Source organism: Rhinopithecus bieti, unplaced genomic scaffold, assembly GCF_001698545.2.
Source record: "Rhinopithecus bieti isolate Rb0 unplaced genomic scaffold, ASM169854v2 scaffold_20098, whole genome shotgun sequence".
Taxonomy (NCBI): Eukaryota; Metazoa; Chordata; class Mammalia; order Primates; family Cercopithecidae; genus Rhinopithecus; species Rhinopithecus bieti.
Window position 1 is genome coordinate 778,274 of NW_016810571.1, and position 20,750 is coordinate 799,023.

Below are 20,750 nucleotides of genomic sequence, written 5' to 3' on the forward strand. Positions count from 1 at the left end.
TCTTTCTGTTTTTTTTTTTTTTTTCTTTTGAGACGGAGTCTCGCTCTGTTGCCCGGGCTGGAGTGCGGTGGCCAGATCTCAGCTCACTGCAAGCTCCGCCTCCCGGGTTTACGCCATTCTCCTGCCTCAGCCTCCCGAGTAGCTGGGACTACAGGTGCCCGCCACCTCGCCCGGCTAGTTTTTTTTTTTTTAGTATTTTTTAGTAGAGACGGGGTTTCACCATGTTAGCCAGGATGGTCTCGATCTCCTGACCTCGTGATCCACCCGTCTCGGCCTCCCAAAGTGCTGGGATTACAGGCTTGAGCCACCGCGCCCGGCCCCTTCTAGGTTTTTAAGATGTTTTCCTATCTTTTCGTATTAACATCCATAACTACTTCAATGCGGTTATTAAGAGGCTTGTAAGTACATTCAATTTAGTTTGCGTAGGAACAACCCTGTCCACACTCACGTTAAATTAGTTTATATAGTATTGAACTACATAATGATTCCCATAGCAAGTAAGATGGGCATGAACAGGTTTCATAACAAGCACAGCTGACTCACGGTAAGCACCAGCTCAGCCATGGCAACCAGAGGACGTGGACTAATGAGCGTGTTCAGCAAGCTGCAGGCATCCACGAAAACCTCTTACAGGAGGATATTGTGTTGGTCAGGCAAGTCAGTTCAGTCAACTTTGGTTAGAAATTAAAAATTACTACTGTAAAATAAAATTTAGCAACTGCTCCTTTAGGATAGATGAGAACATAAAGCATTGAATGGGAGTATCGGAAATGCAGATAATAGGAAGTAAGCTAGCTAGAACCTTCCCCTTTCCTGACAGACCACTGGGCAGCCAGAAGGATGTGCTTGAAAGGTCCATGGCCTAAAGGGCACAGGAGGGAAGGCTGAAAATCTGAGAACTGTTAGAGGTGTGTGAATCTTACTTTTCACCCCGCTTCTTCCTGAATGGGGGTTGGTATTGGAGAACTAAAGTTGGCAGACGACACCTAGGCTTGTTTCCTGGGATGGTGGTGAAGCCTTCACGATGGCCAATATTTCTTCTTTGTTACTTCACCTATCAGAGACCATTTGTATGTGGCAGGTGGGAGTTGTTTGTGTGTTCTATGCTGGTGTTTATTGTTCTCCACATGGTGGAGAAAAAAATTTCTTTCTTTTTTGTTTTGTTTTAAGACACAGTCTCGGCTGGGCGCAGTGGCTCATGCCTGTAATCCCAGCACTGGGAGGCCGAGGAAGGCGGATCACAAGGTCAGGTGTTGGAGACCAGCCTGACCAACATGGTGAAACTCTGTCTCTACTAAAAATACAAAAATTAGCTGGGCATGGTGGTGCGCATTTGTAATCCCAGCCACTCAGGAGGCTGAGGCAGGGGAATCACATGAACCTGGGAGGCGGAGGTTGCTGTGAACCAAGATCGTGCCATTGTACTCCAGCCTGGGCAACAGAGCGAGACTCTGTCTCAAAAAAAAGAAAAAAGAAAAAAAAGAGAGTCTCGCTCTGTCCCCCAGGCTGGAGTGCAGTGGTGCAATCTTGGCTCACTGCAACCCCGCCTCCTAGTTTCAAGTAATAATTCTCATGCCTCAGCCTCCCAAATAGCTGGGATTACAGGCGGGAGCCACCATGCCTGGCTAATTTTTGTATTTTTAGTAGAGATGGGGTTTTGCCATGTTGGCCAGCGTGGTCTCGAACTCCTGACCTCAAGCATTCCTCTTGCCTTGGCCTCCCAAAGTACTGGGATTTCAAGTGTGAGCTACTGTGCCTGGCCTCAGAAAAAATTTCTTTAATCTCTAAAAAGGAACATACTTAGAATCTGAGAGTCAGAGACAGAAAACTAGAGAGTGCATTGAGATTTGTTTTTAAATCTTATTAACTCAGTTCCTTTGTGAAATCTCTGTAAGCTGAAGGGTTGCTCTTGAGGGTAAATTCTGGTCCTGGCTGGGTGATACAGCACTCCTGATATTCCAGGTGTTTCTACATCCAAAGCGTGCCCCTCCATCCCTCCTCCATCCTCTCTGCCAGATCTGTTCTGATTCCACTGCCTCCTGGGTGCACTCCAAATGGCCTCTAAGAGAGAGTTACCACTGCAGGTGCATTGCAGTACTCAGAGTTCACTGGCCCACTGTCTACAGGCAGATGCAGAAACTTGAGCAATATCTTAAGCAGATACCTTATATCTGATAAAGCTCTCCTGCTTAAGAATTTTGTAAGTGATACGTCCATTCTGTATACCATTCTTATTTAAAGTTGAAACTGCCACCATCTGCTTTAAGAGTATAGGAAATTTATTACATAATTTATTGTTGTATGTAAAATAAAATATATATTTCAAAATGTGTATTAAATGTTAAATTCAGGCTGGGCGTGGTGGCTCACGCCTGTAATCCCAGCATTTTGGGAGGCCGAGGCGGGTGGATCACCTGCGGTCAGGAGTTCGAGACCAGCCTGAACAACATGCAGAAACCCCGTCTCTACTAAAAATACAAAATGAGCCCGGTATGATGGCACATGCCTGTAATCCCAGCTACTTGGAAGGCTGAGGCAGGAAAATCGCTTGAACCTGGGAGGTGGAGGTTGCAGTGAGCCAAGATCGTGCCATTGCGTGATAGCCTGGGCAACAAGAGCAAAACTCTGTCTCCAAAAAAACAAAGTTAAATTCAATGAAGGTCTTGCCGGTTTAGGGTGGCTCTCCCTGAGTTGTCTGGGGTAGAGCATCTGTGCGTACGTTTTAAGGAATTGTAGTGAATTATAGAAGATCAGTTCTTACCTGACCTTAAAGAGAAACCTAAAGTTATGAGCGTTTGGGGGAGAGGGAAGAAATTTACATCTCTTGAGTCCCTGTGTTATCTTAGTAACATTACGGCAGTTCTCTATATTGGCCCCATTTCTGATCTTTTGAAATCTATGAGATGCATTTTAAAGTCTTCACACTGCTTATCGAAACCCTGACAAATTAAAGCTCATGTTATTGAAGGTTTTTGGCCAAGTTAAAAAAACAGATACATATATATATATATATATATGAATTATATATCAATAAAGCAGATACTTATTTAAAAGAAAATTAGAGGCAGAAAACTGAGTAAAATTGCAAAGAAATGGTAAGTTTCCCATCTGTGTCAGTGACACTTTCCTAGGCTGATGGCTGTTATGTCCTAGATGTCATACAAAGCGTCTTACTCCCCTCACAACTCTGGGCTTTGGTCCTGATGCCTTTCTGATCCAAAATGATGCAGGAAGCTGGGTTTCTTTAGCAGGGCTTGGGGTCCAATTCAGGATCTTATATATACATTTTTCATCATTGTGGTAGGTTAAATAATGCCCATCCACCAAAGAAAAATAGATATAAAGCCCTGGAAACTATTCACATTTCTTTATTTTGGAAAAACGTATTTGAATATGCTCTTGAAATAAGGAGATTGATTATTCTGGATTATCAAGATGGGCTCTACATGACATCACGTGCATCCTTATTAAGAGGGAGGCAGAGAGAGATTTTACTGCACACACACAGGAAATGTGAAGATGGAACAGAGAGAAATTTGAAGAGATGGCCACAAGCCAGAGATTGCCAACAGCCACCAGTAGCTAGAAGAGGGAGCAAAGCCTTGCTCCCTTCTTGACTTCTACCTGGTAATACTGATTCTAATTTATTTAGAAAATCAATTTCTGGGCGGGGTGCGGTGGATCATGCCTGTAATTCCAGCACTTTGGGTGGCCAAGGTGGTTGGATCATCTGAGGCCGGGAGTTCAAGACCAGCCTGACCAACATGGAGAAACCTCGTCTCTACTAAAAATACAAAATTCGTCAGGCATGGTGGCGCATGACTGTAATCCCAGCTATTCGGGAGGCTGATAGAGGAGAATCGCTTGAACCCAGGAGGCAGAGGTTGCAATGAGCCGAGATAGTGCCATTGCACTCCAACCTGGGCAATAAGAGCGGAACGCCATCTCAAAAATAAATAAATAAATAAATAAGAAAGAAAGAAAAAAGAGCAAAAGAAAAGAAATTTCTGTTGTTTACCAACCTTGTGGTTGGTTCTTGTGATAGCAGCCACAGGAAGCCAATGCTATTGTCCACTGCAGCTCCACACCAAGAGCTTTGGTAAAGATGGCAGCAGATGCTTTGATTGTGCTCCCAGAGAGTGTTGGAGTCTGAGTGCCCTCCCTTCGAGTCTGAGTTGCTCTGGTGAGTTACCTACCTAGTAGGATGTGGCAGAGGTGATGTTCTGGGACTGCTGAGGCCAGGTCAGAAGAAGCCTTTTAGGTTCTTCCTGGGTCTGTGGGGACAGTCACTCTTGGAGCCCAGTACCATCCTACATAGAAATCCAAGCAGCTCCCTGGAGAGAAATGGAAGTACCCAGCCCTCAAGCCCAGCTGAACACTGTCGTGACAGCCAGCACAACTCCAAGCCCTGAGAAGGAGTCATCCTGGAGTCTTCAGCCCAAGTCAGACCACCTCTGCCAATGCTGTGTGTGCAGATAGGACAGCCTTGCACCAATGCTGTGGGTGCAGACAGGCTGGCCTTGTACCAATGCTGTGTGTGCAGACAGGCTGGCCTTGTGCCAATGCTGTGTGTGCAGACAGGCCAGCCTTGCACCAATGCTGTGGGTGCAGACAGGCTGGCCTTGTACCAATGCTGTGTGTGCAGACAGGCTGGCCTTGTGCCAATGCTGTGTGTGCAGACAGGCCAGCCTTGCACCAATGCTGTGGGTGCAGACAGGCCCGCCTTGCCAAGCCCTGCCAGAACTCTGGATTGGTGATCCAGATAGCCATGCTAAGTTTTAGGGTAGTTTGTTACATAAGAAAGATAGCCAGAACAAGCTTAAAAAAAAAAAAAAGAAAAGAAAAAAGAAAAAGAAAAAAAGAAAATCCTGCAACCCCGTCACCTGTCCCAAATCTCCCCATCTGATTTAAATGTCCTGGCCTGGAATAAGTGTGTGATTCTAATGTGCTGGAATTGGGAACCACTGAATAATTTTGCCACTCTGAATAAAGAATTTGGCAATGGTACATTTATTATTATTATTATTAATCAAAACTTTCCTCCTTTAGCCATTGAGTGTTGGTGTGATATATAGGATGTCCTAACTCCGCCAGCACTCTGACATTTTTTTAATAACAAAGTATTAAATCACACTATTGTTTTCTGTGCTTTTTAAACTCCTTCTTAGGAAGTTTTGGATGCAGACTATGTTTTTAGTGTTTTTTTTGTTTGTTTGTTTGTTTGAGTTGTTTTATTGGTTTATAGAATAGTGAAATGTGTGTCTTAGGTCATTAGTCCTAAATAATAAATGAAAGTAACTCTACAGTCCCTTCTATTTCTCTGACAGTGCCAGACTTCCTGGTCAAATCAATTTGTTTTTTCTACCGCCTTCAAAAGAGTTTGCCAAAGTGTCTACACTCTCTTGCTATTTGGTCAGGGAGCACCCTTGGAGCCAGCACTGGGCTTTGGACTCTAAGCATTTATCAGATGCCTCCACTGGCTGCATCCCCGAATGAGCCTGGACAAGCTGGGCCAGGACTATTGAGGGACCCGTGGAGAAGCCCAGAGGCAAGAACAGAAGTGACAGGCTGGGCACAGTGGCTCACGCCTGTAATCCCTGCACTTTGGGAGGCCAAGGTGGGCGGATCACTTGAGGTCAGGAGTTCTAGACCAGTCTGGCCAACATGGTGAAACCTCATCTCTACTAAAAATAACAAAGAAATTAGCCGGGCGTGGTGGCAGATGCCTGTCATCCCAGCTACTCGGGAGGCTGGGGCAGGAGAATTGCTTGAACCCAGGAGGCAGAGGAGGTTGCAGTGAGCCAAGGTCACACCACTGCAGTTCAGCCTGGGCGACAGAGTAAGACTCCATCTCAAAAAAACAGAATAGAAGCGACATAGTTAATGTGTCCTCCTCCCTAGCATCATGTCCCTCCCTTCTTGATAGCTATCAGATAGCTACCATCTTGCCCTTCTCTCCTCTCTGTCTCCACGCTCTACAAGACGCCCATCTGAGACTTCAGTAGACCACTGCCCACTCCCTACCTCTGTGTTTCCTCAGTACCTTCCTCCCTACTGTCTGTTTTCTTCCTTCTGGCTCTGGCCCCTGCTCCTGCACTTGCCCTGCTGGCTTGTCCATCTGTTCTGTTGCCCCTGCTTAGTTCTAGCCTCTCATAGCCTGAAACCCACGGATGGCAAGGCCCTTACAGCATCTGTGAAGCTGCCCCATAGACCCTATCAGAACCTCCTTGGATCCCGATGGGCCGGCGATCTGCCATGGAGATCCAGCTACCTCTGGCCTTGATTCTCAGAAGACCAACAACCTACAGCTCCTCTTTGCAGGCCTGAAACCCGATGCACCTACAGCCATTACACTTGCTCCAGCGTGGTCTGATCCTCAGGCATTCTCTACCAGAGCCATTTGACAGCAACCCAGAAGGTCTATGGGATATTTACACCAGGGCCAGCAGCCTCCCTTGAGCTCTGTTTAGTGGGTAGCCCATTCTCAGACTGTCCTTGAGAGTTGCACTGCAAAGGGCTTGTCCCACTCACGTGGACTTTAATCTAGATATTCAGTAATTTGGAAAAGGCACCCTTGATTGTGAGAGTTCTAGAATAATTCGAGCTGTGCCCTATGGTACACCAGTTTCCACTGGTGGTTGGTTATATTATGAGTGGGGAGGAGGGTGGAATCTGATGTCTAATAAGTTCCTGAAACACCTGATCAACACATTGAAGCCAGTTCTTTAGTGTATGACTTCTTAGAGTCTTTAAAACGCTGTTACAAGCCACAGACCTCCACAGGGGGCTGTAGCATGCATCATTTCCCAAATTTAGTAGATCACAAAACCTGAGATAAACTGCACCAGTGCCCCAAGGGACTTGTTTTTGTAATTGCAGACATGGATGTCGTGTGTCGATCCTGTGGTGGAGAGATGAACCCTGAGGCCAGGTGCAATGACTCACACCTGTAATCCCAGCACTATGGGAGGCTGAGAAAGGAGGATCGCTTGAGGCCAGGAGTTCAAGACCAATCTGGGCAACATAGCGAGACATCATCAATACAAACAATTTTTATTTTTTTTTGAGACGGAGTCTCACTCTATCACCCAGGCTGGAGTGCAGTGGCGCGATCTCCGCTCACTGCAAGCTCCACCTCCCGGGTTCACGCCATTCTTCTGCCTCAGCCTCCCGAGTAGCTGGGACTACAGGCGCCCGCCGCCACGCCCGGCTAATTTTTTTTGTATTTTTAGTAGAGATGGGGTTTCACCGTGTTAGCCAGGATGGTCTCGAGCTCCTGAGATCTCCTGACCTCGTGATCCACCCTCCTCGGCCTCCCCGAGTGCTGAGATTACAGGCGTGAGCCACCACGCCTGGCCTATACAAGCAATTTTTAAAAATTAGCCAGGCATGGTGGCACGCACCTATAGTCCCAGCTACTCAGAAGGCTGAGACGGGTGAATCCCTTGAGCCTGGGAAGTGGAGGCTGCAGAGAGCTGTGATAGTGCCACTGCACTCCAGCATGGGTAACATAGTGACACTCTGTCTCAAAAAAAAAAAAAAAAAAAAATCCCTGAAACAGATTATGTCATGGATAAGTAATGCAATAATTTTAGTTTAGAACCTGAACCTATGGTAAGACAAACTTACCTAGAAAGTCATCTGCGTATGAATATGGAAAATGTGACTCCTATTTTGGATTAGGGTTGTCTACATGGAGAGGGATGTTTTTGGTCCAGGCTCCTTATCAGCCTTCTCCCTTGGAGTTAGACATTGTTGGATGCTGGGCAAGTGTGAAATGTTGTCAGAGGACTTGGCCTTTATGTGTACCAGAGAGGGTAAGGTACTTGGTTGCTACTTACTGAAGGGAGGAGTTACTCCCAGAAAAGCTGGAAAATACCGAATTCAGGCCTCACTGGGTGCGTGTAGGCCAGGCTAAGTCTTAGGAGCTTTGGGTCTCCTTTTTATTCACCTTCACTGTCCAGGACATCATCTGCTGACCCTGTGGTTCCCTGCCACAGTTCATCTTACAGTCCCTGAATATGCATGTCTACAATGGGTGTTCGGGAAGCTTCTGTGGATATCTGGAAAACTATCAGGTTTCCCTGCCCCCTCTTTCTTGGCCAGCCTTTGCCAAATGTCACTGATCTCTAGAACAAAAACCAAAACCTTCCAAATCTCTATAGACTCGAACACTTTACAGCCATATATTGGCTGACACCTCCTCTGGCTAGGATTCTTCCTGACCGGGAGTCAAAAACAGCACTGCAGATGTCTGTTCTTTAGAGGTCTGTTCTGCTAACCCCAGACAACTCAGCTAGAATGGTCCACAGCAAAATTTTGCCTGGTGATAAGTGTATTCTACCTATGGCTACCTATTCTTCTTGCAGCTGGGATCTTCCAAATTTTATATTTTTTTGGCTTATTTTCTCATTTTTTTTCCCCTCTTCTTCCTTCTGCTCCTCCTCCCTGCTCCGCCTTTGCCTTTTTTTTTTTTTTTTTTTTCCTGAAGCAGGTCTTTGTTTCTCTTTAATTTTTGTAAGGTCTCCATCCAGGGTGTGTCAATGGCTGAACACTGGCCGGGGTTAGACTTCGGAGTGTGAATCAGAAGATCCTGATCCACAGCTCTTTTTGCTTTTTTTTTTTTTTTTCTTTTCTGAGATAGAGTCTTGCTCAGTTGCCCAGGCTGGTCTCAAACTCCTGGACTTGATGATCCTCCCACCTCATTCTCCCAAATAGCATAACCCATAACTTTTAGTGGGCTGATATGCAATAGAATGTTGTACACGATGGTTGCAATGTCTGGAACTGAATTTGTCCACGCTCCCCTCCTGCCTCAATTCCTGAACAAAGACAGGCTTATTCTGAACCCTGCCATCATGGAGTGCCTGGGAAGGCATTTTTCTTACATGGTTTTCTTGCTTGGTCCATCACAATGCCAGTGACCTTCTCACTTGGAGTAAAAGGCATGACCCCATTTTCTAAGTTTAGGGGGCTTAGAAGTGAGCAGACAACATCTTCCACCGGTTTACCCTTAACTGCTCTAGTTGATCACTGAGCACCTCCTCACCAACACATCACTTCATTGCTTCCCTCTTGAACCCTGAGCCGTCGTTTCACTGGTCCCGGGCCTAATCCTTTCCCTATGTGGTCTATGAGGTTGTAGACTTTAAAGGAAGCATGCCATTTCATCTCTAGCATCTAGGAGCCATTTATAGCTCTTCTCTTTCTACTTATCCCTGCTTACACTGCGTGAATATAATAACCCTATAAGCAGAGTCTGAGCATTAGAATCAGGCTCTCTGAGTTCAAATCCTGGTTACTCAACTCTGAATGCCTCCGTTTCGTCATATGCAAAATGGGAAAATCATGGTAAGCACCAACTTGAGTCATTCTAAGCATTAAATGAAATATTGCTTACAAAGTGTTTAGAATAAAGCTCAGCACACGGTGAATGTTAGCTGTTCTTAGTACAGGAAGCAGATTTTTTAGTGACATCCTCATGTTTTTAAGGTGGCAACATGGCGGAGCCCACTGACGAGGGGTCCTGATCAAGGCTTTTCCTTGTCACCTCAGGTGCTTGAATATTTTTATCTGTCTCCACCTTACCATGAGCAATTGAGCTAATTCTACAAGCACGAAATATACAAACACCAAGGGCTTAGGGACAAAGCACAAAATATCCTAACAGCCAAGGACAGCTGACGGTTGCAGGAGGCTCCTCAGGAGGTAGAAAACCCTGTGTAAGCAGGAAGTGCTGTGACCATTCCAGGCTGAGCCTCCTGCGCCCTAGTGTATTTTGTTTTCCAAAGAACTTTACAGACAAGATGACTCCTGCCTCCTTTACTGCCCCAATGACCTGGGTTGGGCAGTAAGACTTACAAGGGTTTGCAGGCATCCCCTCTTTATTCGTTTGTTCCTTAAGCCTAGAATCATCTAAGTAGGCTTTTAGCATCCCCTATTCTGAAACCCAAATTGGCTCATCCAACTCAGCAGAGCCCTGCAAGACTAAGAAACCTAGGGAAATGGGACTGATAATAACCTCCAGTCCCCATTTTTTGTCCCCTGTTCTATTTCTTTTCTTTTCTTTTCTTTTTTTTTTTTTGAGACGGAGTTTCACACTGTAGTCCAGGCTGGAGTGCAGTGGCACCATCTCGGCACACTGCAAGCTCCGCCTCCTGGGTTCACGCCATTTGCTTTTCTCCTGCCTCAGCCTCCCGAGTAGCTGGGGCTACAGGCACCTGCCACCATGCCCTGCTAATTTTTTGTATTTTTAGTAGAGATGGGGTTTCACCGTGTTAGCCAGGATGGTCTCGATCTCCTGACCTCGTGATCCGCCCACCTTCGCCTCCCAAAGTGCTGGGATTACAGGTGTGAGCCATTGCGCCCGGCCTCCATGCTCTTATTTCTATCAGAGAACTCACCCCAAAAATCTTTTGATGTTTAGGGCCACTGTTAGGAAGGGAAGAAATCTGATGGGAAACCCCATAAAGCCAGGTGATGTGAGCCAGATGGGGTCTTCCTAGCATCTCTATCACGCTGTGCCTGAATCAGTGGAGTGTCCTCTTCCCCCCTTTATCAACATATTTTAGACTTGTGTTCATTCTGTTTCTTTCTCTGAGGAGATTCTTAAAAACAAGTCATATGCACTTGGTACCTATAAGCACGAAGCATTATCACTGACACTACATCTTACTGATTTCTTAGTCAGGGCTAAGGGCTTTATGGCCACAGTTTCATTGGCTCCTTACAACAAATTGAAAGAAGGGAAGCATATTATTCCATTTTACAAAGGATGATCGGAGGATAATCTGATAGAACTCCTCCATATTATAGAGTTAGTCATTGGAAAATCTAGGATTCATACCCAAATTCTCTGCTTTCAAAGTCCCACTGTCCTGAGCCAGAGAGGGTGTGAAGTCACCACGTTATACCCAAAAAACACAAGCCAGATACTAGGCCTTTATATTCCCTCCATCAAGATGTCATCTGATTCTCTGAATCTCCAGCTTGTCCACACCATAAAACACCATTGGCTTAGCTAGCTAGACCCTGCTACAACCCACTGTATGACCGACCACTCAGCTTCTGCCACCAGGTCATGGTGCTAGGGTATGCTAAATATATCTTAGCACTCAACAATTGATAAACTGTCTTCATGGAAATGCCGGAAACAGGAAGGGAGGTATTAGCTCCATTCTATGGATGAAGAGAGAGCTCTACTGAGTCAGCGAATGGTTAACTGGGACTAGAGACTCAGGTCATTCCAGAACCTATTCCATGATACTGTCTCATGAAAAATACCCACGTGTGCATTATGATAAATCCTATGCAAATATAAGATGTTGGCAGGCAGGGAAGATGGTTCTCCAGTGGGACTACCTTGCCAAAGTGAGGACTTGTCACCTGACTCACGCCCCATGCATCCCAGTGATGAGCAGTGACAACTCTGGATTCCCTGTCCCACGTCGTCTTACTCTAAAAGAGAAAAGTGGTCCAGCCTGGGTAACATGGCAAAACTCATCTCTAAAAAAATTATGAAAATTAGCCAGGCGTGGTGGCATGTGCCTGTAGTCCAAGCTACTCGGGAGGCTGAGATGAGAGGATCCCTTGAACCCGAGAAGCTGGGGCTGCAGTGAGCCACGATCATGCCACTGCACAGAGCCTGGGCGACAGAGCAAGACCCTGTCTCAAAAAAAAAAAAAAAAAAAAAGAGAAGGAAAGAAAAACAAAAAGAGGAGAAGAAGAGAAAAGAAGAAAAGAAGCAGTGGAGAAAATCATCTCAGGTTCCATTCCCCAGATTCTGTAGGCTCCCTACCTCCTACCACCAGGAGTCACAGAAAAGCTGGAAGGAGGCCTTGTGCCTCCTGCTTATTGATTTCTAAACCCTGTGCTTCACAGACATTCTTGCTGGCCTGTGGCATCTTGCTTCCACCTTGATTCAACTATAAAGGGATTGAAAAGCCAAATTGTTCTCAGTTTTCAGCAGAAGCATGGGAAATCTTTGCCATCTAGTCTGTCCTTAGGTATCCATGCAGGGATGTCTGCTGGAGTCAGATATGTTTTATTAATTCCACTTCTGTGTTGCTCCTTTCTTAAGAAACACCAGCGGTGCCTTGATTTTGGCTACTGTTTCTTTATGAAATAAGACAATGAACAGAAGCTTGTGAATTGCTGATACAACCTTTTGGTTGAATCCCCCACCTGTGAGTAGATTCTCCTTCTTGGCAGCACACTGAGCAGTTTTATTATTTCTGTCTTCAGGTTGAGTTTTATGTAGACATTTGAACATTTACGTATACCATCTTGCTTTGGAAGGTAAATGCACTTTTAGGCTTCCAAGAGCGTTGCTGCTACCTTTGTGATTGATTTACTGTGTAAAGATTTATATTGCTGTCTGAAAATGTCAGTGAACATTTGATGTGAATTCACAGTGAACATCTGATGCTCCCTCTTATGATAAAGTCATTTCAGCTGGGAAAGTCGTGATTGCACATGGCATAGCCTCTTTGCAAGAGGAGAAGTAGCATGTTGAACTCATATTTCTCAGCTGCTGAAGTTTTGCCAGTGTTATTTAGCAAGTCTCGCCCAGTACCTACCCCATGCCCACCTGACACCTCCCCTTGGTAAACCAGAAGATCACCAAGGAGGCTGATGTCTGAGAATCCTGATGCTAGAAGGTACTGTTGGGGAAATAGAAGGTACCCCCCACCAACTCTGACCCAGACCTTCTCACCAGGTGGGAAAACTTCTTTCAAGTAGAAGAGAAAGGGGCAAGGAAGAGAAGATGGGGTAGGACTTACATTTTTAGGGCTCCTTGTGCTGGTCACCGTGTGAAATGTCTCACTTGCCTGCAATCCTCACCAGCCATTGCAACTAAGTGGTATCAGTTCCGTTCCCCAAGAGGAATGAAGCCTGCAGACCACAGTTCGCTGATCCTCGGCAGCCTGCTTTAAATACCAGGGGATGCAACCAGACTCTGTCCCAGAGTTTCAAGTGGCCTCCAAAAGCATTTCTGGATATCCTATAGGAAGTGTTTGTTTATTGGTAGAAGTTTCTCAGACCCCAGATGACTTTGGAAACTATCAGGTTCAGGAAAGGGACATCCCTCCCCTTTCCCTCCATCCCTGGTGCCTCCTTGAAGCCATCCAGCAGAGATGAGAAATAACAGCAATGGTACTAGACATGAGAAGGTGGTCCTAGAAAGGAAGGGGATCAGGAAGCCATCCCCATCCCACTGTGTGTTTGGTTTCAGCATCACTCCCCATATTTCCGTAAAGCACCTAAATCCCACCATCCTACCTGCTACAACCAGATCTCCTTACTTGAACTTCTGCTGTTATTAAATCTTGTTGCACCTCTACAAGGTAAATATGACCTTTCTAGGTGAGCAGGACTTCATGGTGTAATAGTTTTTTGCTTCTGACTAGTGTAGGTGACCATTTGGCAGGGAGGAGGTGAGAGTGAGCACATCATAGCCCTCATACACCTATCCTTCTGTGCAGATACGTGATAGAGACAAATGCTCGTTGGGAGTGTATGTTTTCTCCCTGAATGAATGTCTGTCTCTCCCTTAATGCTAGAAATGTGAGCCCTTACCTTAGTCAATGAAACCTTGGCTGAGGAGGACAGCAGCAGCACCTCCTAGACCAGAGGAAAGGGACCTAACCACCTTCTAGTCTGTGTAACTTAGAAGTGAGTGGATAAGGCCAGGCGTGGTGGATCACGCCTGTAATCCCAGCACTTTGGGACGCCGAGGCGAGTGGATCACCTGAGGTCAGGAGTTCGAGACCAGCCTGGCCAAGATGGTGAAACCCCATCTCCACTAAAAATACAAAAATTAGCTGGGCGTGGTGGCGGGTGCCTGTAATCCCAGCTACTGGGGAGACTGAGGCAGGAGAATCGCTTGAACCCAGGAGGCAGAGGTTGCAGTGAGTGGAGATTGCGCCACTGTACTCCAGCCTGGGTGACAAGAGAGAAACTCTCTCAAATAAATAAATAAATAAATTTTTTTTTGAGATGGAGTCTCATTCAGTTGCCCAGGCTGGAGTGCAGTGGTGCGATCTCGATTCATTGCAAGCTCCGCCTCCTGGGTTCACACCATTCTTCTGCCTCAGCCTCCTGAATAGCTGGGACTACAGGCGCCCGCCACCACGCCAGGCTAATTTTTTGTATTTTTAGTAGAGATGGGGTTTCACCATGTTAGCCAGAATGGTCTCAATCTCCTGACCTCACGATCCACCCGCCTTGGCCTCCCAAAGTGCTGAGATTACAGGCGTGAGCCACCACACCCGGCCATAAATAAGTAAAATTAAAAAAAAAAAAAAAGTGAGCAGATGAATACTTTTACCCATTTCTTTCTCCCTTCTGCCTCTTTCTTCCCCATGCCACACCGATATCAACTCTTCAACTGCTCTCTTTACCTGTGTGCATGGTAGGCTATGACTTGCACTTACACAAATAGGAGAGACCAACTTCAGAGAGACCAACTAAATTGTATTAGTTTTATAGCACAATCAAATCCCACCCCAAGACCCTGGACCGTGGAGAGAGACCCCTTGCAGAAAGACAACCTTTATGTCCAAAGGAAGGCCTAGATTTTTTGAAACTAATATCTGTATGTTTCTGTCCCTGCAGCCTTAGGAAAATCCAAAGGTATGGTATCCTCTGGTAGCTATGAGGCCATGCTCAGTCTCTTCAACTGAGCCACCTATGCATCGTAGTGAGTTCCACCAGAGGGTGAATGCGCCGCGTCTGGTTGCTTGGCCGACTGATTCGAAGCTGTGTGCCCATCATTAAAATAGAATCAGAGCCCAGAGGGACCATGGGCACAAGCAGCCCCTTCCCTGCTGTGTAGACAAGCGGGAGTGGCCTGCAGACGTGTGACCTGGCCAGGGTCCCAGCAGTGGTGGAGCTGGGGCTAGACTCCAAGTTACAAAAAGAAGGATGCATATTTAGATGTCTCCTGCTGTCAGTTCCACGCTCCCCCCTTCGCTGCCCCTCCCACCTCGTCTTGCACTTGGGAGGAGTGTCCCTGCCCCCCAGTTAGGCCACATACCGCTGTGAGGAAGGCTGGCAGTTTACACCCAGGGAGCTTGCCGGGCCATCATCCTAAGCTGGCTTTGGCAGAGGGTTGAAGCACAGCTTGTGGTCGCCAGCGCTGCCGGCTGTGCCCTGCTCCTTGCCTTAGTGAGGGGGCCGCTCTTGCCAGGCCCGGGCTGCCCAGGGCTGTGTCTTGGCCTCCGGGAGCAGCCAGGGCGCTGGGAGCACAGCCCCCAATGCATCGCTTCCCGGGCCCCCGGGGTGCTAAAGCTGCGCTGCTCTTCTCCCAACGCGGACCTGCTTGAATGTGGGGGAGGGAGCCTGTCACCTGTCATCTGTCATGCGTGGGTAAGCGGTGTCTTTGTGTCCCTCGCCAGCATGGGCGTGAGAGTCATGGACACAAACTGGGTGGCCCGAAGAGGCTCCTCGGCCGGTAGGAAAGCGTCCTGCGCCCCGCCCTCCATGCAGCCTCCCGCCCCGCCTGCCGAGCTGGCCGCGCCCCTGCCTTCGCCGCTGCCGGAGCAGCCCCTGGACAGCCCCGCGGCCCCCGCGCTGTCTCCATCCGGCCTGGGCCTCCAGCCTGGGCCCGAGCGCACCAGGTAAGCGCCGATCACTGCCGTCCGGGCGGGCTAGCGTGCGGTGCAGGGGATGTCTGGGTTTGCCGCGCTGGAGGCCTCTTGGATTTTGTCGTTTCCCGCGCCCCCGCCCCCATTTCTAAGCATTCACGTTTGGCTTCTGCATCGCGCTGGTACCAAGTAAGTCATCCACGGCTGCCTGGATTATCACACGAAGTCCAGGCTTCCCCAGCATAACATCGCAAGCAAGCAGAAGGTGGCAGCTTGCGAAGATGGGGTGAGGAGTCTTAGGTTCCCCAACTCTCTGTTTACCCCTTCCTCTGTCTTTGACGTTACATTGGTCCCCTATATTCGTGGGGGATACGTGCCAAGACCCCCAGCGCATGTCTGAAACAACTGATAGTCCCGAACCCTATACATACTGTTATTTTTTCTTATGCACACATACCTATGATAACGTTTAATTTATACATTAGGCACAGTAAGACATGAGCAATAACTAGTAATAAAATAGAAGAATTATAAGCATATGCTGTAATAAAATTATGTGAATGTGGTGTCTCTCAATTTTTTTTTTTTTTTTTTTTTTTTTTTGAGATAGAGTCTCGGTTGGTCACCCAGGCTGGAGTGCAGTGGCGCAATCTCGACTCACTGCAACCTCTGCCTCCCAGGTTCAAGTGATTCTCCTGCCTCAGCCTCCCGAGTAGCTGGAATTACAGGCATGTGCCACCATGCCTGGCTAATTTTTGTATTTTTAGTAGCGATGGGGTTTCACTATGCTGGCTAGTGTGGTCTCGAACTCCTGACTTTAAGTGATCCATTGCCTTCGCCTCCCAAAGTACTGCGATTACAAGCGTGAGCCACCATGCCCAGCCTGAAAATATTTTATTGAACTGTATGCACCAATTTTTGGGCCACAGTTGACCACAGGTAACTGAAACTGTAAAACCATGGGCAAGGGGTACTGCTGTATCCTATTTCGAAGTTTACAATTTCTGTGTTTCTCCTCCGCCTCTTTATAGTCATAGCAGCCAATATTTTTTTTCTTTTTGTGCTGCTAAAATGGGTGCAAGTCAGGGAAGGAATGGAGGTGGCGGTCATACTGGGCCTGATGAGCTTCGCAGCTTGCCACATGCTTGAATTGCCATTATTTTAGGGGAAGGAAAAAGGCAGGAAAGCATTCCATGGCTAGCTTGATGAACATTAACTGAGAACTTTCTCTTTTCAAAGATAAAAAGACATGATTGCTGCCCTTAAAAAGTTCACGTTCCAGTGAGCAAACAGGCCCTGACAAATAATGACAGCACTTGGTTATGCATCCCCAGGTGGCAGGGGAGGAGACAGTACCTGGCCCTTCCTCGAAAAGGGCATGATGGGGGAGGCAGATTCTGGAAGTGAGAATTGCACCCACTTTGAAACAACTTTGCTGTTTGTCTCTATCATATTTTCTCAAACAGCAATTTAGAACACCGGAAAAGCAACATGAAATCAGATGCCACTGTGTCTCCTTTTAGAGGACATGGCATTCTTCCATGACCACTGCCAGAAAAGTTTTGGAGACTTTGGGAAGCTGAATCTTCTAACTCAAATCTTTCTCCAAACACACATGCATACACATAGACACACATCCTCACACACCATCACCACCAGTACACAAACACACACCCACACCCACACCAATCCCCTACATCAGAGGCTTCCAGGCTTTTTACTTTTGGTTCATTTTGTTTAATGGGTAAAAAATATTTTCACAGCTGGGCAGGGTGGCTCCCACCTGTAATCCCAGCACTTTGGGAGGCCGAGGTGGGCGGATCACCTGAGGTCAGGAGTTCGAGACTAGCCTGGCCAACATGGTAAAACCCCATCCCTACTAAAAATACAAAAATTAGCTGGGTGTGGTGGCGTATGTCTATAGTCCCAGCTACTCAGGAGGCTGAGGCAGGAGAATCACTTGAACCCAGGAGGCGGAGGTTGCAGTGAGCCGAGATGGCACCATTGCACTCCAGCCTGGGCAAAAGAGCAAGACTCTGTGTCAAAAAAAAAAAGAGTATTTTCACTGTGAAACCAGGAAATGACAAAGGGACAGGGGGATAAATAGTCTTAGAGCATAGGAGGGGGCACCTGACCCTGCATATGCTGAGTTGCTGTTGATGACTTCAAATCAGAGGATGCTCGGTCCTGGTTGTGTACTTGCGAGGCCACAGATGGACCTGAGAGATGCAGAAGCAGGCACAGCGAGTTCATTGGGGAAGCAGAGCCTGAGAGTGGTGGGCCAGGTGAGGCCGACCAGGAGGACACAGACACACAGGCAGGAGATGGACTGGGACGGTTTCCTTTTTGGACACTCATCGACTCCATCCTAGTTTCCCATCTTAGAAAGGGGACTCAGTGCCATATGGTATTTGGCATATAAATAATATTTCTAAAAAGTGCTCCTTGAAGATGGATTCCCCCAGGCTCTGAAGGCATTCCAGGAACATTCTCGATGGGTGGCCTTGCAGAGTCACTTGTGGGCAGGGAAAGGCACCCTCTGGTTTAGATTATTTTAAAGGTCACTCACATTGCTTTGTGGCCAAATGTCTTTGCTTGGGCTGACCAATTTTGTAACTTTTCTTTGGATGTTAGTGTTCTTTTTTTTTGTTGCTGTTTTATACCACTTTTTCTTCTCTCCCTGCATGGATTTCTCCCAGTACAAACAGGTGGTCCATTGTTCTGTTTGTGTTGTTTTGGTTTGTTGTGCTGTCTGTTTCCTGGATGTTTGCAACCCAGATGATGTTCCCTTGAGTGACCAGATTCTCTTTCTGGCCTGAGGATGGCAGGTCCTTCCTTCCCTCTAACTGGTTCCCACCCTCCCACTCCCTACTCCAGACCCTGGAGTTCTTTCCCTGGCTCTGTCCAGCCAGACTCTGCCTCCACTTCCTGCCCAACTGCTTAGCATGAATGCTAACCCCAAAATTCTCCTTCCTGCTTCTTGGCACCAAGCTCACGGGCTGAGTCATGCTTCTTCAACGCTAACTTGCCCTCAAACGTGCCTTAAGCGTGCCTTGGTCATGTAGTATCCCTAATACCCACCTTACATCCCACCTCTCCCCATTGGGTCAGCTACGCCTCTGCTGGAGAGAGAGGACAAGACTAAGTAGGTCAATAGTTGTTTCTGTGCTGGAGCAAGTGTGTTCGGGCCAAGCGTGGTAGCTCACGCCTGTAATCCCAGCACTTTGGGTGGCCGAGGCAGGTGGATTCCAAGGTCAGGAGATCGAGGCCATCCTGGCCAACATGGTGAAACCCCACCTCGACTAAAAATACAAAAATTAGCTGAGTGTGGTGGCTTGCATCTGTAATCCCAGCTACTCGGGAGGCTGAGGAGGAGAATAACTTGAACCTGACAAGTGGAGGTTGCAATGAGCCGAGATTGCGCCACTGCACTCCAGCCAGGTGAGTGAGACTCTGTATCCAAAAAAAAAAAAAAAAAGTGTGTCCGGTGGCAGGGAACAGAAGGAAGAGCTCATTCCTAGATCCTTGGATAGATGTGTGTGCAAAGGAAGGAAGAAGAGTCTACCCACTCATAAGAAGCAATTTTTTGGTTTGCTGGTTATGAGATATTTTAGGTTGGTTGATTGGCCTTCCTCTTGATAGTGGCAGAGATGGATGGAAGGGTAGGTAGATATTTGGCATTGATGCCTGGTAACCTGGAGCCTGAGGTCCTTGTCCAGCCTGAGTGAGGGAAGGGTTTTCTGTTTCTGTTTTTCATTAACAGAATAGAGAAAGGAATTATTGCTCTTTTGGTTCCTCTGAATAAAATGGTTTTTGCCCCTTGGGGAACTAGGTTTAGTGTGTAAGACTCATCCCAAGTGGGAGAGAATGTGCCTCCATATTGAATGGGATCTTTCCTTTATTTATTTGCATGAGGAAGACGATCTGTGTTTTGACGCTGTGGGCTTCTCCGGCCCAGCTCCCTGCTCCCAGTCTTTCTCACCTCAGTGGACAAGAATGCTCTGTTCCTATTGGAATTTTCTCCAAATTAACACTTGGAGTTTCTAGATCAGTTTAGGAAAGAAACAGGCTGTGCCCACCTTTTTTTTTTTTTTTTTTTTTTTTGACAGGGTCTCACTCTGTTGCCCAGGCTGGAGTACAGTGGCGCAATCTCAGCTCACTGCAACCTCCATCTCCCGGGTTCAAGCCATCCTCCTGCCTCAGCCTCCCGAGTGGCTAGGATTACAGGCACGTGTCACCACACCTGGCTAATTTTTGTATTTTTAGTGGAGACGGGGTTTCGCCATGTTGGCCAGGCTGGTCTCAAACTCCTGACCTCAGATGACCCGCCTGCCTCGGCCTCCCAAAGTGCTCAAAGTGCTGGGATTACAGGCGTGAGCCACCGTACCTGGCCCAGGTTGCGCCTGCTTTTGTGGGATAGAAACAGCCATTGCAAAGGATTTCGGTTCCCAGACTCTTCACGCCCTACCTATGGGCATCAGAATCTAGGTAGGTTCTGGCAAGGATGACAGGTAGCTCCCAACACTGGGGCATCTCCCCTGATTCACTAAAGGCCACCAGGAGTATTTTCTTGGAAAGGATTGAGAACACTGTGGGGAAAGTATGGAGATCAATTAGTCATATCTACCATCAGCGTGTCAGGAGGGCAAATCCCTGGTCTGTGGTATGGAGTGAGGTGTCTTCTAATACACGTTTCATCCTTAGGAGAAGGCGGCTGAGGAACAGCCTTACAGTAACGATGAATCCTTTTTAGGACCTGGTGGCCTAGGGTGCCTCGTTGTCAATTCCAGGGGTCAGAGACCAGAGCCCTCACTGCCATCGACCTTCACCTCTCTTGAAGCCTTGGGACTGGGACTCGAACTGGCTTCCATTTAAGGGCATGGCCTGGATCGCTGTCCACCCTAGCCTCTGCTGGAATGGGTATTGAGTTTGAGGATGAGTCCTAGAATACCTCCTGTCTTGTGGGGTGGCTAGAGGCTCAGGGCCAATAGCTGGAGAAGTGGGTCACAAGCTTGGCAGCAGGAGTCCATGTCATCAGCACTCGTTGGGCACAGTGGCCCTAAGAAGTCCTCTTGGCTATAGTAGGAAAACCACTTTGGTGTCCCAGTTTGAGAATGTTCTAGAATTCCTGGGTTGATGGCAGGATACAGTGGAGGCGCTCAG

At 47.4% G+C, this 20,750-nt stretch overlaps 1 protein-coding gene across 6 annotated transcripts in view; it reads left to right on the top strand.

Annotated features, from left to right (window-relative positions):
- Window positions 1–20,750, top strand: part of ARHGAP44 (Rho GTPase activating protein 44) — a 214,158-nt gene that overhangs the window by 181,339 nt on the left and 12,069 nt on the right. For 3 of the 6 annotated variants that reach the window (XM_017892363.1, XM_017892361.1, XM_017892364.1), the window contains exons 17-18: window positions 14,617–14,634; window positions 15,399–15,620. In XM_017892363.1, coding sequence (XP_017747852.1) covers window positions 14,617–14,634; window positions 15,399–15,620 — 240 coding nt within the window. The remainder of the gene's footprint in view (window positions 1–14,616; window positions 14,635–15,398; window positions 15,621–20,750) is intronic. The other 3 variants (XM_017892365.1, XM_017892362.1, XM_017892367.1) reach the window with 1 other exon arrangement.